Source organism: Ranitomeya variabilis, chromosome 3 (assembly GCF_051348905.1).
Source record: "Ranitomeya variabilis isolate aRanVar5 chromosome 3, aRanVar5.hap1, whole genome shotgun sequence".
In the NCBI taxonomy this organism is placed as follows: domain Eukaryota; kingdom Metazoa; phylum Chordata; class Amphibia; order Anura; family Dendrobatidae; genus Ranitomeya; species Ranitomeya variabilis.
In genome coordinates this window covers 692,006,874-692,025,438 of record NC_135234.1, presented here as the reverse complement: position 1 = coordinate 692,025,438, position 18,565 = coordinate 692,006,874, and the positions used below count along the sequence as shown (strand labels likewise).

The 18,565-nt window shown below is 43.9% G+C and overlaps 2 protein-coding genes across 2 annotated transcripts in view; one reads left to right on the top strand and one right to left on the bottom strand.

The window, feature by feature from the left end:
- Positions 1 to 9,456: 9,456 nt before the first annotated feature.
- Positions 9,457 to 15,335, bottom strand: ALG11 (ALG11 alpha-1,2-mannosyltransferase). Its single transcript, XM_077298131.1, has 4 exons — positions 15,180 to 15,335; positions 12,796 to 13,029; positions 11,285 to 12,210; positions 9,457 to 9,947 (listed from the first exon to the last, which is right to left on the bottom strand). Exons 1-4 carry the CDS (start codon positions 15,206 to 15,208, stop codon positions 9,676 to 9,678), a joined length of 1,461 nt encoding a protein of 486 aa, XP_077154246.1. The 5' UTR covers positions 15,209 to 15,335; the 3' UTR covers positions 9,457 to 9,675.
- Positions 15,336 to 15,429: 94 nt separating this feature from the next.
- ATP7B (ATPase copper transporting beta) overlaps positions 15,430 to 18,565 on the top strand; it is a 122,472-nt gene continuing 119,336 nt past the window's right edge. Inside the window, exon 1 of the mRNA XM_077298130.1 lies at positions 15,430 to 15,608. The gene's annotated coding sequence lies outside the window, so the exon portion shown is untranslated. The remainder of the gene's footprint in view (positions 15,609 to 18,565) is intronic.

Sequence of the window (18,565 nt, the reverse complement as noted above, 5' to 3'; positions counted from 1 at the left end):
GTGGCGTCCATAGATCTGCAGTGACAGGAATATAGGTCTTCTGCAGACCCCGGCTGTCATGCCAACCCATTGGCGCTGTGCGATCGAGTGACAGGGGAATCAATGGGTGGGGTTTATGACGCGCTTCCGTTGCCCTCATGTTAAATGCCGCTGTCAGAGATTGACTGCAGTATTTAACATGTTAACAGCCTCGGGTGGATTGTGATTCCACGTGTGGCAGCTTAGGGTACATGACAGCTGATCAAATCAGCAGTCATGTACCAGAAAAGATGCAGGCTCAGCGTCGGAATCAAAGAGTGGCAGGCGACCTATGACGTACCTAAATGTCATAGGTCGTAAAGGGATTAAGCCATCACTAAAATAATACGTTTGGTAACACCGTAATTGTTCTGACCTGGAGAATCATGTTGTAAGGTCATTTTCACAGCAAAATTAACGCTATAAAAATAAAACCCATAAATGGTGGAATTGTTCTTTTTTCACCACACTTGCAGTTTTGAATGAGAACATTAATTTTACCATATAAAGTAAGGGAAAATGTAAAAAGAAATAACACAACTCATTCTGCAAGAAACAAACCCTCATAGATCAATCAGTGAAAAAAGAAAGTTATGTCTTTATGAAAAAGAGGAAAAAATGAAAGTGCGAAAGCAAAAATTTACATTGAAATCTTTCTAGTAAAGACATGTTCATATTGATGTACCGTATTTTTCGGAGTATAAGGCACAATTTTTACCTCCAAAATTTGTAGAAGATTGAGGGGGTTGTCTTATAGTCAGGATATACAGTGCCTACAAGTAGTATTCAACCCCCTGCAGATTTCGCAGGTTTACACATTTGGAATTAACTTGGCATTGTGACATTTGGACTGTAGATCAGCCTGGAAGTGTGAAATGCACTGCAGCAAAAAAGAATGTTATTTCTGTGTTTATTTTTTTTTTAAACTGTGAAAAGTCTTTTCAGAGGGTCATTTAGTATTCAACCCCTCAACCCCCCAGAATTCTGTTTGGTTCCCCTAAAGTATTAAGAAGTAGTTCAGGCACAAAGAACAATGAGCTTCACATGTTTGGATTAATTAGAGGAAGAGAGAAAAAGCTGTTGGGCATCACTGCACCCTGCCTCTTCTTCCATTTCTCCAATGCTGCTTGGCTGGCCCCCTGTTTCCAAGCCAAGAGATTCAGAGAACAGAAGTAGAGACGGCTCCTGTCCTGGGCTCTCTGTCTGCCTGGGCAATTTGGCAGGTGGTGAAGAGACAGATGGCTGCTCTCCAGTGCTCTGTGTCTGAGAGGATGTGGCACTAATTGAAGTTGATGCATTAGCTGCCATCCATCCGACAACGGCTTCAATTTGGTCTTCACGCAGCAGCGGTGTACGGCGCTCTGACACAAAGCTGCGCATGAATGACTGTTGCCTGGTGAAAGTGGGTGCTGATGAGTCACCGGTGCCCGCAGCAGGCACAGAATCCCCACGTCCCCTCCCTGCTCCGCGCCCACGTGCCTTACTCACTGCCTTCTTCATCTTGGTTGACTGATAAAGATAAGCAGAAAAGTACTAACGGCTTTGTGTGCTTATTCCTGAGCAACTCCTCCTAACAGGTATAAGAAACACTAATTTTCTAAAGTGTGGAATAGACTTTAATATGAGCTAATGTGGCCTACACAAATGTAAAGTGGTGTAACTGGTGTGTTTGGTGAACTTTATTATTTATTTATTTTTTGGGGGCTGAACTGACAACGGATAGAGCTGCAGTCACACGGAGACCGTGCAGACAGATGTAAATGGCGCTGCAAGGCCCAAAAACCCTCCTCTACGTTATCCTATGTAGTGTTTTTCCACAAGTTAGCTGGAGACGGGTGGAAAGACACTAATAGGATTTTTTTGAAAAAATGTGCAGCAGCCTGCACTACTTAAAACAAAATGAAAATTGATTTGGCGGTATGACGCAGTGAAGAACCCTGAGCTGGAGACAACCAGGCTATGGCTGCTCACAGACTACAGGGCGAGCTGCAGTCACACGGAGACCGTGCAGACAGCCGTAAACGGCGCTGCAAGGCCCAAAAACCCTCCTCTACGTTATCCTATGTAGTGTTTTTCCACAAATTAGCTGGAGACGGGTGGAAAGACACTAATAGGAATTTTTTGAAAAAATGTGCAGCAGCCTGCACTACTTAAAACAAAATGAAAATTGATTTGGCGGTATGACGCAGTGAACAACCCTGAGCTGGAGACAACCAGGCTATGGCTGCTCACAGACTACAGGGCGAGCTGCAGTCACACGGAGACCGTGCAGACAGCCGTAAACGGCGCTGCAAGGCCCAAAAACCCTCCTCTACGTTATCCTATGTAGTGTTTTTCCACAAATTAGCTGGAGACGGGTGGAAAGACACTAATAGGAATTTTTTGGAAAAATGTGCAGCAGCCTGCACTACTTAAAACAAAATGAAAATTGATTTGGCGGTATGACGCAGTGAACAACCCTGAGCTGGAGACAACCAGGCTATGGCTGCTCACAGACTACAGGGCGAGCTGCAATCACACGGAGACCGTGCAGACAGCCGTAAACGGCGCTGCAAGGCCCAAAAACCCTCCTCTACGTTATCCTATGTAGTGTTTTTCCACAAATTAGCTGGAGACGGGTGGAAAGACACTAATAGGATTTTTTTGAATAAATTAGCAGCAGACTACACTACTTGAAAAAAAAAAAAAAAAAAAGAACAGTATGAGGCAATGAACCACCCTCCCTGAACTGAATACAACCAGCTATGGATGGCCTATGTGGCTGCACTCAGACTAGAGAGTGGGCTGCACTCACACACACACACACACAGACCTTGCAGATCGCTGTGAAAACAGCGCTACAAGGCAAAAGCAAGGTGAATAGTAGGTGAACACAGCGGTTGCTAAATTAGCCTTTGGAAAGCACAAAGAAGCAAATCGCTATCTCTAAACTGTCCCTCAGTCAGCAAACAGCGTCCTGTCACTAACTGAATTCACAGCAGAGTGATCGCAAAATGGCGCCAGCGACTTTTAAACTGCATCATGACATCATTTCAGCAGCCAATCACAGCCTTGCCAGTAGTTTCATGCCCTCCATGCTAAACAGGATGTGCCCACACTTGGAATCATTCTCATTGGCTGAATTTCTGCATTTTGAATCTTGGAACTTCCGATTCCGGTATCCGATACGCGGCAAGTATCGGAATCCCGGTATCGGAATTCCGATACCGCAAGTATCGGCCGATACCCGATACTTGCGGTATTGGAATGCTCAACACTAAATATAACCTCTTTTTCTCATCTTTCAGGATACATCGGGGGCTTATCTACAGCATTACAGAATGCTGTGGATAAGCCCCTGATGCCGGTGGGCTTAGCTCATCTTCCATTTTGGGGGTGTGTTGTGAATTCTGCTCTTGGGTTCCCTCCGGTGGTTGTTGGTGGTAGTGCAGTTGTCCCTGGGCTGCAATCCTGGTCAGGTGTTTCTGCTGATTGCAGTTCTGACTGGGGTATTTAGGTGTGCAGGATTCATTAGTCCTTGCCAGGTGTCCATTGTTCTTGGAGGTTTTGCATCTCAGTCTGGTTCCTCCTGCCCTGCTGCCAAATCAGCAAAGATAAGTGTCTGGTTATTGTTTCTGCAGCCGCTTTACAATTCAGTGCTATTCATTGTTTTTTCTGTCCAGCTTAAGGCCCCGTCACACACAGCGACGCTGCAGCGATACAGACAACGATGCTGATCGCTGCAGCGTCGCTGTTTAGTCGCTGTGTGGTCGCTGGGGAGCTGTCACACAGACCGCTCTCCAGCGACCAACGATGCCGAGGTCCCCGGGTAACCAGGGTAAACATCGGGTTACTAAGCGCAGGGCCGCGCTTAGTAACCCGATGTTTACCCTGGTTACCAGCGTAAAAGTAAAAAAAAACAAACACTACATACTTACCTTCCGCTGTCTGTCCCCCGGCATCCGCTTCTCTGCACTGTGTAAGCACAGAGGCCGGAAAGCAGAGCGGTGACGTCACCGCTGTGCTGTGTTTTCCGTCTGGCCGGCGCTCACAGTGCAGAGAAGCACAGCGCCGGGGGACAGACAGCGGAATGTGAGTATGTAGGTTTTTTTTTTTTTTTTACTTTTATGCTGGTAACCAGGGTAAACATCGGGTTACTAAGCGCGGCCCTGCGCTTAGTAACCCGATGTTTACCCTGGTTACCAGTGAAGACATCGCTGAATCCGTGTCACACACACCGATTCAGCGATGTCAGCGGGACCTCAACGACCAAAAAAAGGTCCAGGCCATTCCGACACGACCAGCGATCTCACAGCAGGGGCCTGGTCGCTGGTACGTGTCAAACATAGCGAGATCGCTACTGAGGTCGCTGTTGCGTCACAAAACTTGTGACTCAGCAGCGATCTCGCTAGCGATCTCGCTATGTGAGACGGGGCCTTTAGACTGTGTTAGGATTTTCTCAGTCAAGTTGGATTCTCAGGAGATGCAGATATACATTCCATGTCTTTAGTTAGATGGTGGAATTTTTGTATTATCTGCTGTGGATATTTTTAGGGTTTTAATACTGACCGCTTAGTATTCTGTCCTATTCCTATTTAGCTAGAGTGGCCTCTTTTGCTAAATCCTGTTTTCTGCCTGCGTGTGTCTTTCCCCTCCTACTCACAGTCAATATTTGTGGGGGGCTGCCTATCCTTTGGGGTTCTGCTCTGAGGCAAGATAGTTTTCCCATTTCCATCTATAGGGGTATTTAGTCCTCCGGCTGTGTCGAGGTGTCTAGGATGTGTTAGGTACACCCCACGGCTACTTCTAGTTGCGGTGTCAGTTTAGGGTTTGCGGTCAGTACAGGTTCCACCTACTCCAGAGAAAGTCTCATGCTGCTCCAAGGTCACCGGATCATAACAGGGGTGACAGGTTCCCTTTAATATTTGAATTAGAGTCTTTGTGAATATTGACAATTATCCCCTTAACTGCTATTTCACTGCTATTCCTAAACACTTAGTGTGCTGCTTATTACTATTTATCAATGATGGAAAAAACATTATATACATATTTTTATGTGGTCTAATGATGCCTCTCTGATAAAACTAACCAACCACCTTTGGACGTGGCACTTAGGTGTCACTACCCCTTTAAACTTTTTGTCTACGCTTAAAAAAAAAATATATATATATAACTTTTTTAATGTAGGTTATTAATAATTGGTAATAAAATTATTTTCTTATCTACTGCTCTGTGGTCCATATTTGCATTTTCGGTTGATATTATCATTTCTATGGATGAGCTTTACACTGTGTTCCAAATTATTATGCAGATAATATTTCCTCATATTTTCTCTAAATAACCTATCTGAATTGCAGTCATTGTTATTTTCCAGTCATCTACTATTCTAGTATAATTGCAATGTTTTGGAACAAACTGCCTATGAAAACAGTATCTTTTTTAAAAAAAATAAACACTCAAAATGCATGTTCCAAATTATTATGCACAGCAGACTTTTCAACCTTTCTTTTTTATTTTGATAAAAAAATGGTAAATTGTGAAGTTATAAGCATTATCAGCTTATTACAAAATGAAATCAAACAGTTTTCAAGTGAAAACTTTATTCTAGGTGATGTTACATTTGCACATACAATGCCTACAAGTAGTATTCAACCCCCTGCAGATTTAGCAGGTTTACACATTTCTAATTAACTTGGCATTGTGACATTTGGACTGTAGATCAGCCTGGAAGTGTGAAATGCACTGCAGCAAAAAAGAATGTTATTTCTTTGTTTATTTTTTTTTTAAATTGTGAAAAGTTTTTTCAGAGGGTCATTTATTATTCAACCCCTCAACCCACCAGAATTCTGTTAGGTTCCCCTAAAGTATTAAGAAGTAGTTCAGGCACAAAGAACAATGAGCTTCACATGTTTGGATTAATTATCTATTTTTCCAGCCTTTTCTGACTATTTAAGACCCTCCCCAAACTTGTGAACAGCACTCATACATGGTCAACATGGGAAAGACAAAGGAGCATTCCAAGGCCATCAGAGACAAGATCGTGGAGGGTCACAAGGCTGGCAAGGGGTACAAAACCCTTTCCAAGGAGTTGGGCCTACCTGTCTCCACTGTTGGGAGCATCATCCGGAAGTGGAAGGCTTATGGAACTACTGTTAGCCTTCCACGGCCTGGACAGCCATTGAAAGTTTCCTCCCGTGCCGAGGCCAGGCTTGTCCGAAGAGTCAAGGCTAACCCAAGGAAAACAAGGAAGGAGCTCCGGGAAGATCTCATGGCAGTGGGGACATTGGTTTCAGTCAATACCATAAGTAACGTACTCCACCGCAATGGTCTCCGTTCCAGACGAGCCCGTAAGGTACCTTTACTTTCAAAGCGTCATGTCAAGGCTCGTCTACAGTTTGCTCATGATCACTTGGAGAACTTGAGACTGACTGGTTCAAGGTTCTCTGGTCTGATGAGACCAAGATCGAGATCTTTGGTGCCAACCACACACGTGACGTTTGGAGACTGAATGGCACTGCATACGTCCCCAAGAATACCATCCCTACAGTCAAGCATGGTGGTGGCAGCATCATGCTGTGGGGCTGTTTCTCAGCCAAGGGGCCTGGCAATCTGGTCCGCATCCATGGGAAAATGGATAGCACGGCCTACCTGGAGATTTTGGCCAAGAACCTCCGCTCCTCCATCAAGGATCTTAAGATGGGTCGTCATTTCATCTTCCAACAAGACAACGACCCAAAGCACACAGCCAAGAAAACCAAGGCCTGGTTCAAGAGGCAAAAAATCAAGGTGTTGCAGTGGCCTAGTAAGTCTCCTGACCTTAACCCAATTGAAAACTTGTGGAAGGAGCTCAAGATTAAAGTCCACATGAGACACCCAAAGAACCTAGATAACTTGGAGAAGATCTGCATGGAGGAGTGGGCCAAGATAACAACTCCAGAGACCTGTGCTGGCCTGATCAGGTCTTATAAAAGACGATTATTAGCTGTAATTGCAAACAAAGGTTATTCCACAAAATATTAAACCTAGGGGTTGAATAATAATTGACCCACACTTTTATGTTTAAAATTTATAAAAATTTAACTGAGCAACAAAACTTTTTGGTTTGTAAGATTTATGCATCTGTTAATAAATCCTGCTCTTGTTTGAAGGCTCTAACTCATTTGCATCTTATTAAACCTGCTAAATCTGCAGGGGGTTGAATACTACTTTTAGGCGCTGTACATAAAATATGACCCCGTGGCTGTGGATGTGAAAGGAGTGGGTGACAGGAAGCAGGAGCCCGCTCTTAAAGAAAATTAATATTCGCTGCTCCCCACATTCACAGTCCGTCCCACCTCTATGCACCGAAGCCGGCGCCGAGAGGTGGGAGGGACTATGGGCGTGGGGAACAGTGAGAATTTTGCCGGCTGACCTTGACATGTGAGGACGCATGGCAGTGACACCATGCGCTGCTTACACGCAGCAGGCAGCTGCTGGCATCAGAAAAGGACACCGCGCTGAGAGAGGAGGGAAGGCAAGTAGAACGGTTTATTTTTTTTTTATACGTGTGCAGCGAGATGGGGGTCATGTATACCAGGATGGGGGGCTATACAGTTAGGTCCATATATATTTGGACAGAGACATTTTTCTGATTTTGGTTATAGACATTACCACAATTTAATTTTAAACAAAACAATTCAGATGCAGTTGAAGTTCAGACTTTTAGCTTTCATTTGAGGGTATCCACATTAAAATTGGATGAAGAGTTTAGGAGTTTCAACTCCTTAACCTGTGCCACCCTGTTTTTTAAAGGGACCAAAAGTAATTGGACAATTGACTCCAAGGCTATTTCATGGACAGATGTGGGCAATCCCTTCATTATGTCATTCTCAACTAAGCAGATAAAAGGCCTGGAGTTGATTTGAGGTGTGGTGCTTGCATTTGGAAGGTTTTCCTATGAAGTAAACATGCGGTCAAAAGTGCTCTCCATGAAGGTGAAACAAGCCATTCTTAAGCTGTGAAAACAGAGAAAAAACCCATCCGAGAAATTGCTACAATATTAGGAGTGGCAAAATGTTCAGTTTGGTACATCCTGAGAAAGAAAGAAAGCACTGGTGATCTTATCAATGCAAAAAGACCTGGGCGCCCACGGAAGACAACAGTGGTGGATGATCGCAGAATAATCTCCATGGTGAAGAGAAACTTCTTCACAACAGCCAACCAAGTGAACAGCACTCTCCAGGAGGTCGGCGTATCAATATCCAAATCTACCATAAAGAGAAGACTGCATGAAAGTAAATACAGAGGGTTCACTGCACGGTGCAAGCCACTCATAAGCATCAAGAATAAAAAGGCTAGACTGGACTTTGCTAAAAAACATCTAAAAAAGCCAGCACAGTTCTGGAAGAACATTCTCTGGACAGATGAAACCAAGATCAACCTCTACCAGAATGATGGAAAGAGAAAAGTATGGCGAAGGCGTGGTACAGCTCATGATCCAAAGCATAGCACATCATCTGTAAAACCCGGCGGAGGCAGTGTGATGGCTTGGGCATGCATGGCTGCCAGTGGCACTGGGTCACTAGTGTTTGTTGATGATGTGACACAGGACAGAAGCAGCCAAATGAATTCTGAGGTATTCAGAGCCATACTGTGCGCACAGATCCAGCCAAATGCAGCCAAACTGATTGGTCGTCGTTTCATACTACAGATGGACAATGGCCCAAAACATAAAGCCAAAGCAACCCAGGAGTTTATTAAAGCAAAGAAGTGGAATATTCTTGAATGGCCAAGTCAGTCACCTGATCTCAACCCAATTGAGCATGCATTTCACTTGTTAAAGACTAAACTTCAGACAGAAAGGCCCACAAACAAACAGCAACTGAAAACCACCGCAGTGAAGGCCTGGCCGAGCATCAAAAAGGAGGAAACACAGCGTCTGGTGATGTCCATGAGTTCAAGACTTCAGGCAGTCATTGCCAACAAAGGGTTTTCAACCAAGTACTAGAAATGAACATTTTATTTAAAATTATTGAATCTGTCCAATTACTTTTGGTCCCTTTAAAAACAGGGTGGCACATGTTAAGGAGCTGAAACTCCTAAACCCTTCATCCAATTTTAATGTGGATACCCTCAAATGAAAGCTGAAAGTCTGAACTTCAACTGCATCTGAATTGTTTTGTTTAAAATTCAATGTCCAAATATATATGGACCTTACTGTATATATTCCAGAACGGGAGATATTACCCCTATAGCAGTGTCAGCAGCAGCTCCCACCCTCCCCTCATATCAGTGTGTCATGACCACATTTTTTGTTTTAATTTTTTTTTCTATTTTCCTCCTCCAAAACCTAGGTGCAACTTATGATCCAGTGAAACTTATAGTTCGAAAAATTCAGCATATTTTGATGCCCATTATTTTAAAGTTTTTGCTAAAAATTGCATTGTAGCTTGACAAAAATACAGAATTAGGAGTCAAATGTACGAAAGCATATGCAATAAATTTATATATGGTTATTTCTAATCTAGTGAAAGTGAGCATTTACACAGTACTGTATGAATAATATAGAAAAAGACAATGGTATACAATAGGGGTTAATCACATTTAATACACACTACTGATTCAGTAGAAAAATATTTTACACCCTTCCTTCCCGTCACCCTCACTATATACATATTATCCCTCCCCATAGGTTCTGCCTTATTTAAATAGCATCTCTGTAGCAGAAATGAAATTGACTTCAAACTCGTGGTCGGAGAATCTAGAGACAGAGCGACGCGCGCTCTGCCGGATCTGTAGCCTGTTGTCTTCGGACATAGACAGGATACGGTCCATAGCAGCAGCATAGCTCTCCTCACTGTCTGCCAAATAGCCGGTATCATGGCCCTCATATGGGATGACAATGTCCAGTTTGGGACCTCCAGAATTATGAGCCAAAATGATTGTTCCCGCTGCCATGCACTCCACCACTCCTGTAAAGATGAGTAACAGGGAAAGGGTTATTTTACATCTATGTAAACAGATGAGCATAAATCATTACCTAAAAATGTCATCTTCAGTCCTATGCAAATGTAACTTATAGAGACCTAGATAGCATGATGGGCATTAAGACATCAGATCCACATTATACAGACCGGGGGATGTGACTGGAGAGTTAGCTAGTCTATAGGAAATCCCTAAACAAGCCCTGCTATGATCCTCCCTTATACAAGAGATTACAGCTTTTTCATAAGTGGGGGTCTTATCATTCGAAATGCGGGAAAGGTTAACAGTGGGAAAAGCCTGAAATGAGTGGTATGCAGCTGCCAATGGGTGTCTAAATAGTATAGTAGCTACTAGACATGAGCGAATATCATCAGCTCCCTCCTTATTCAGCCCGCTAATAGAGCTTACCGAATAGCTGCAGTGGGAATCCAGATATCTGGAGTGCTCCCGAGTGTCCGGCGCCGCAGCTGCATGTGTCACGGCTGTGTGACAGTCACAACACAAAGGCTGCAGCCTAATTGCATATGTAATGTGCAGTTAATTATTCTTTTTTTTTTTTTTAATGGTATATATTAATTCATTAAAAAAAAAAAAAATCGGTCTGAAAATGGCGCCGGCCGTGCCTGTGCAGTAGGAGCGATCCGATACCTGCTACTGCACAGGCAGAGCCATCTTGCTAGAGAAAAAAAATTCCACCACCAAAATTAATTATTTAAAATAGGTGGCAGATCAGAAACCATATAGATGAATATCTAATCAGAGCACCATATGAAGACCCCCCCACAGGCCGCCCCAGAGCACAAGAATCTCATTAACTGAAAACTACAAATAAAGATTAAACAACAACCAAAAGACAGATTTAATCAACCAAGGTATCATTTTAATCAGTATAACGGCGCCGACCTGACACTGTCAGCACCGTTCTGCTCCCCTTTTCAGTGATGTCACCACTCTGCAGACTCCTCTGGGTCGTGCTGCACTCTGCGTAACCCAGAAGAGGCTTTTACAATGCAAGTCTTTAGAGCGTCAGAACGAGGCCCCATAGATCTACATTGCAAAAGAGACTTCCAGGTCACACAGAAAGTGAGCTGGCTAGTCTCAATTACGGCAACATCACTGAGAACAGGAGCAGAACAACGCTGGACATCAGAGGTGAGTACATCAATGTACTACATGCATATATATATATATATATATATACACACACACACATTTAATAAAAAATATAGGACAGTGCCTCTTTAATGTCATGGAATAGAAGGCTGCACAAAGCAAGTGACAGGTTCCTTATAAAACTAAAGGGGGTTCCCCAAGAGAGTCTTACCAATTCCAAAGTGCTCATTCCACATGGTATGTAGACCAATGGTGGCTTCGCTGAGATGTTTCTTCAGTTCTTCAAAAGGAATGTTAACTTTAAACTCCACAGGAACTCCCATGTCTGCGCTAAGTTTCTTCAGCTCTGCTACTCGAAGCTCATCTTGTTTATTGCGACAACCCCCAATAAGAATGAGTTTCAGATTTTTTCTTTCTTCCGCAGTTTTCTTGGCCAGTAAAGTATCAAATGCACGAATCTGCAGTTTGTGGTCCTTCTCTGGCCTAAATTGCCCAATAGAAACCAAAGAGTGCTCGGTTTTCTCTTGCTTCTGATTCAATTCAATATCTAAAAATGTCTTTACATCACAAGGTGGATATACAATACTGAGGCGATCACTGCATTTCCACAATTCCAAGATGTGGTTGAAGGTCCACGTAGAGTTAACCATTACGATATCACTGCAAGATCCAACCCAACCGTATATAAGTGCAAACAAAACATAGTAAATCAGCTTCAGTCTGCTCAGAACAGGGTTGTTGGAAATGAAAGCAGCATTGTTGAATCTAGCACTGTGGTCCCGGACAACAGACAGCATGTCTGTACTGATGGTTGGGTAGTGCACGTAGCAGCCCACACGACAGCCCCCTAGGTACTTGAATAAAGGCAATGTAAATGCATAGCCCATTGAATCAATATAAATATCAGGAACGCATTTTACTAGAGCCTCCCAGCCTAAAAGAATGGATCCCAAACTCTGTCCCAGCAGGGTGAAATGTGGATAAAGTCTGTCTTCCACCAGGTAACGTTTTTCTAGAAACACAAACTTAACAGGGTAGTTTAATGTTATATTGAATCTGCCAACCGCCCCATTAAGGATGTCTTCTCCCGAGACGTCTGTGTCACCAGTGTAAACGACATATACAGCATTTTTGTACCTACAAAAGAATAAAAGAACATTAAGCCAAAGCTCATATGATTAGAATTACCACTCATTGTGTTAAGGTTTCAAAACTTGTATCGATGTAATCAGAGAATGGAATTAAAAGGGTTTTCTTGGTTGTTTATAAAAAAAAAAAAAACAACATAAAAATGATAGCTGCAGTAAGCCATGGGAATAAAAGAAGAATATACTCAACCAACAAATTTGCTTCCCGCTCCAGTTCCACCACTCTAGGGGTCTCCGCCAGACTGTAACAGAGGCCATCCTGACCACTAATCTTGATGCAGTCTGGTGACTGGTGGTTTTATCAGAGTCACTAGTATTCTGGCAACAGCCAGGGAGCAGATTTGCGAAGGGAGTATACGCCGTTTTGTTTTAACCTCCTCATGGCAGTGTTTTAAAGGGGTTTCCCCACAAACAGAGTACATTCTAATTAAACAGATCTTGAAATAAAAATAAGTTCCACAATTGGACGTGTTAAAAAAAATTGTTGAATAAAATTAACTTTGCTTGTGCGAAAAACGCTTTAAGTGAAATTCAGCAAAAAGTAGTCTGATTATTGTTATTATTCATTTTATACCTTTTCTGTAAAGCACGCAGTGCACACCACAGCACCCTTTCTCCGCCACCTCCTGCATTGCAGTAGGGATGAAAGAAAGCCACTACTTTCTGCTCTTTGCCATCTTTGTCGAGTTGTACAGATGCTGCTCTCTTCTTCCCAGCCCAGAATCGGACACAAAGGAGAAGAACAAACAACAGGAAACTGACGGTGACACTAACAATAAGTGCAGGAATGAAGAGCGATGTCAGCATGCTTGAAGGGGGGAAAAGAAAAAGAAAAGATTAATACACACTATAATAATATCAGCTTTTCAGTAGAAAGTCGTACAATACAAAGTAACTTTTGTTAGATTCAACACTATCATAGCTGCAATTCACTTAAAGAAGCTCTCCTCTACCTCCTCCCATAAATGTTTTTATCCTCTTGATATATTGCAGTCATCATATTACTGTATATAGCACTGTGTACTTACAATTGCTCATTTTGCTTTTCTACGCAGCTAATTCTTCTCTTTTCCATAGGTCTATGACATCACGTGATTAGATACTGACTAGCTGCATCCTTCTAAGCTCTATGTAGAAACAGGAAATCACTTTCCCCTGTTCCACTGCAAAGTCTCTGGTGGCGGAGGAGGAGCAGCTTGTTCAGGTGAAGAGGGGGATGATTCATGTAGGGAAAAGAGACTTCCTATTTCTATATAGAGCAGAGAAAAAAAAAAATAGCTGGGTAGAAAATCAAAATGAGCAATTGTAAGTACACAGAGCTATGGAATAAGATGACTGCAATATATTAAGAGGATAAAAACTATGATAGGAGGAGGAAGAATGCTTCTTTAAGGGAGTGATGAAGGCTAGGATTACATAAAGACTGTGTCAGCTCATTTCTGTACTCCATAGATGGTCCAGGTGACAGATACTTCTCCCAACACAGGGAAGAGTGGATGTGTTTTCAAATGGGTGAAAAGAACCACGTGCAAATGATTGGGCATGCTAAAATCCAACATGTCTGATCCTTCTCTCTCTTAATATCTACAGTTAAGGAAGAATGGGAACACCTGTATATGCATTCTGTAACTGGCTGGTGGGTTTCTGCATATCAATTAAACTACTGGTAAATGTTGATGATATATTCTACTATACTTGATTTGGCAAAATAAAATCTGATGGGTTACTGTCGACAACACTGACACTGTTTAAAAAAAAAAAAGTTATCAGAAGTAGTAACCTATTTACAACCTGTTAACTTGGATCTGTCACTTGCTGAAAACATCGTCACTTTAGACATTCACATGTGTGTCTTATGGAGCATTAGGAGATCAGCTGCTGATCCTGCAGTCTGTGCTGTGACTGGCTGTGTCTATCAGTGAGAGGTGAAAATGAAGTGCATGCTCCCAGAGACTGAAGAAATGCCTAGTTGGTCTGCAAGCAAAGATTTCTGGCCTCCCCTCTAGCACCCCTCCAATCCACCCTACACTCTGCTGCCCGACTAATCCACTTATCCCCCTGCTATTCCCCAGCCTCTCCTCTCTGCCAAGCCCTTCACTGGCTTCCTATCACCCAGAGACTCCAGTTCAAAACCCTCACAATGACCTACAAAGCCATCCACAACCTGTCTCCTCCATACATCTGTGACATGGTCTCCCGGTACCTACCTGCATGCAACCTCCGATCCTCTCAAGATCTCCTTCTCTACTCCCCTCTTATCTCCTCTTCCCACTATCGCATATAAGACTTCTCCCGTGCTTCCCCCATACTCTGGAACTCTCTACCCCAACACATCGGACTTTCGCCTACCACGGACACCTTCAAAAGGAACTTCAGACCCACCTCTTCCGACAAGCTTACAACCTGCAGTGGTCCTCAGTCTACTGAATCGCCGCACGACCTGCTCTATCCATCCCCTGTAGACTGAGCCCTCGCGGGCAGGGTGCTCCCTCCTCATGTACCTGTGTGTCTTGTTCTGCTCAGGTTTATTGCGCTTGTCTATATTTGCCCCCTTTTCACATTAAATAAATGGCGCTCTAAAAATAGTAATTTCACATACTGTGCTCCAAAAGTAACACATATGTATGAATATCTCTGCATAACACACGATCAGGCACGGTGGGGATCGTGCTCCGCAGCAGTCAGGTGACGGTGACCGTGGGGGCACAGCCTGTCCCCAGCGACCATCAGCAGGACACCGACGGATACGGATGGGGGCGCCACTGGTGCTGTGGGTACCGTGCATGGCACTTCTGGTAGCCCATTACTAGAACTTTAAGCCGACAATGACAACACTACATTCCAGCTGCTTCCCACAGACACAGCGGAAATGCAGTCACCCCACACAGCACAGCGCCACACCCTGACCGCACACTACACCCGCGGTATAGAGAGCCTGCCAGACACACAGCGCCTCACCGTAACAGGGAGCACCAGCACAGCGCCATGACTACATGACAGGAGCCTACACGTCACTCCGAAGCGAGAACACTGCCGGGCGCGTCCTGATGACGTCACTGCGTCATGACGACGTACGCAAAGCGCCAACCATCAATTCTAGTGATGGGCGTGGCCTGACAGGAGAGGCGTGGTCTACAGATGACTGACATCTGATGGGTGTGGCGTCAGTGTGGGCGTGCACCGTACCTGAGCGCCGCCTGGCCGCCGGCTCCCGGGGAAACCAGTGCCTCAAATAATAAAGGCAGACATGTGCTCAGCAGTGATGGCTGAGGAGGCAGAGGTGGCGGAGGAGGCAGGGTGCGGGAGTCCAGAGGTCACCAGCTCTGCACACAATAGTCAATGGCAGCAGCGCTGACGTTGTGCCGGAGCAGAGCGGGGACTCGCTAGGTAATCACCCACATGCAGCAATTGTAGGAATACAGCCGACAATGTACCTGTGCAATGTGTGTGAAACTGTGCTATGTGTGTACACACCTGACATACCTGTGCAATGTGTGTGATACTGTGCTATGTGTGTACACACCTGACATACCTGTGCAATGTGTGTGATACTGTGCTATGTGTGTACACACCTGACATACCTGTACAATGTGTGTGATACTGTGCTATGTGTGTACACACCTGACATACCTGTACAATGTGTGTGATACTGTGCTATATGTGTGTGATACTGTGCTATGTGTACACACCTGACATACCTGTGCAATGTGTGTGATACTGTGCTGTGTGTGCACACCCGACATACCTGTGCAATGTGTGTGATACTGTGCTGTGTGTACACACCTGACATACCTGTACAATGTGTGTGATACTGTGCTATGTGTGTACACACCTGACATACCTGTACAATGTGTGTGATACTGTGCTATGTGTGTACACACCTGACATACCTGTACAATGTGTGTGATACTGTGCTATGTGTGTGCACACCCGACATACCTGTGCAATGTGTGTGATACTGTGCTGTGTGTATACACCTGACATACCTGTGCAATGTGTGTGATACTGTGCTATGTGTGTGTGATACTATGCTATATATGTGTGATACTGTGCTATATGTGTGTGATACTGTGCTATGTGTGTACACACCTGACATACCTGTACAATGTGTGTGATACAGTATATGTGTGTGATACTATGCTATGTGTGTGATACTGTGCTATATGTGTGTGATACTGTGCTATATGTGTACACACCTGACATACCTGTGCAATGTGTGTGATAGATGTGTAACGCAATATTTACTATATGTGTGTATATGATACTGTGTGTGTGTGTGTGTGTGTGTGTGTGTGTGTGTGTGTGTGAGGTCGGGGTCACACTTGCGAGTGCAATGCAAGAAACTCGCACCTCAATACCCGGCACTGGGACCGGAGCATTCGGCTGCATAGAAATACATACAGCTGAACGCTCCGGTCCTGAATGCCGGCCGCAGTGCCGGGTACTGATGCGCAAGTTTCTCGCATTGCACTCGCAGTGTGACCCCGGCCTATGTGTGATGCTATATGTGTACACACCCTTAGGCCGGTTTCACACGTCAGTGCCTCCGGTACGTGAGGTGACAGTTTCCTCATGTACCGGAGACACTGACTCACGTAGACACATTAAAATCAATGTGTCTCTGCACATGTCAGCGTGTTTTCACGGACCGTGTGTCCGTTTGAAAAACACGGAGACATGTCAGTGTTCGTGGGAGCGCACGGATCACACGGACCCATTAAAGTCAATGGGTCCGTGTAAAACACGTACCGCACACGGATGCTGTCCGTGTGCCCTGCAGGAGACAGCGCTACAGTAAGCGCTGTCCCCCCAGCGTGTGGTGCTGAAGCCGCCATTCATTTCTTCTCTCCAGCAGCGTTCGCTGGAGAGAAGGAATGAAAAATCATTGTTTTTTTTGTGGTTGAAATAAAGTTCCCAGTAAGCAACCCCCTCCCACCCCCTGTGTGCCCGCCCGCTGGAAATAAAATACTCACCCAGCTCCCTCGATGCTTCCTCTCAGCGTCGCAGCTTGTCCTGTATGAGCGGTCACGTGGTACCGCTCATTAGTGATGAATATGCGGCTCCACCTCCCAGCACCAGATGCAGGGGACAGCGCTTATCTCTAGCGCTGTCTCCTGCACGGTCCGTGTGGTCCTCAGTGGGCACACAGGTGGTACCGGAATTATCTGACGTGTGAGACTGGCCGTAGAGAGTGTACGTTCAGAAAAAGTGTGTGTGTGTGTGTGTGTGTGTGTGTGATGTGTAATAAAAAAAAAAAAAAGTGTATGTAACTCCGTATTTACTATATATGTCTACATCTACAGAGAGTATACATTTATTAAGTGTGTTTGTACATATTGCAACTCAATATTTACACCTGCTGAGTGTAGACTTATACAAAGTGTTATATCTATCTATATAAAACTCAATCTTTACTATATATGTCTGCACCTACAGAGTATACATTTTTAAAGTGTATATGTATTCTTATTCGTCTACTCACTTTATTTACATTTATATATTGTGTGCGTGTGTATATAATTTACTATTTACAGTGTGTATCAGGATGTAAGACCCACATTGCTTGTCCACAGGATTTCTTATTGTGCATATCAGACCTTGGTTACTTCCAACGGCCCTTTGATGTGTTTGGAATCGTCCATCACATATCTGTGAATCAGTATGGGGTCATTTCATTTTATACTCGTGTGCCCACAATGAGCTTTTGGTGAAATGTTTGCTGGTTCAAAAACGCAGCCACTTACCACTTCCAGCAAAGTGGATGGGATTTATATAAACCTCGTGCCCAATGTGCTTTTTATTTTTACTCAGTGCAAACTGACCTGCTGGTTTTGTCAGAACCAAATTCCAGAAAGTATAAAATACAAAACGGCCTTAAAGCATAACCCCAAATACAGACAAAAAACGCAGCCTCAAAAACCGCATGTTTAAAAAAAAAAACAAAAAAAAGTGGGAAAAACCATTCAATTAACTTAATTTAAATAGGTGCAAATATTCTACAGCGTCAAAAGCTCACCAAAAGCTCTGAAAATAGCCCTCAAAAAAAAATTTACACATGCATTTTCTATGTAAAAATGACTCGCTGTTCACATGTTCAGTCTTTTGAGCACCTTTTACCCACTATCAAAAGACTTCAAGTGGTTAAATGAAGTCACCTGACCTTCAGGTGTTTTCAGGTAGGAAGAAGCTCTATGCTTTACAACACAAGTCAATGAGACGCCTGGAAGACTCTCGAACGTCTATTTGAGCGTCTTTCCAGCGTTTTGTCTTCAGAAATCACTGGCTGCATCTTCATTGATGAATGCAGAAAAAAAAAAATATATATTGTGGCTTGGAAGCCACCT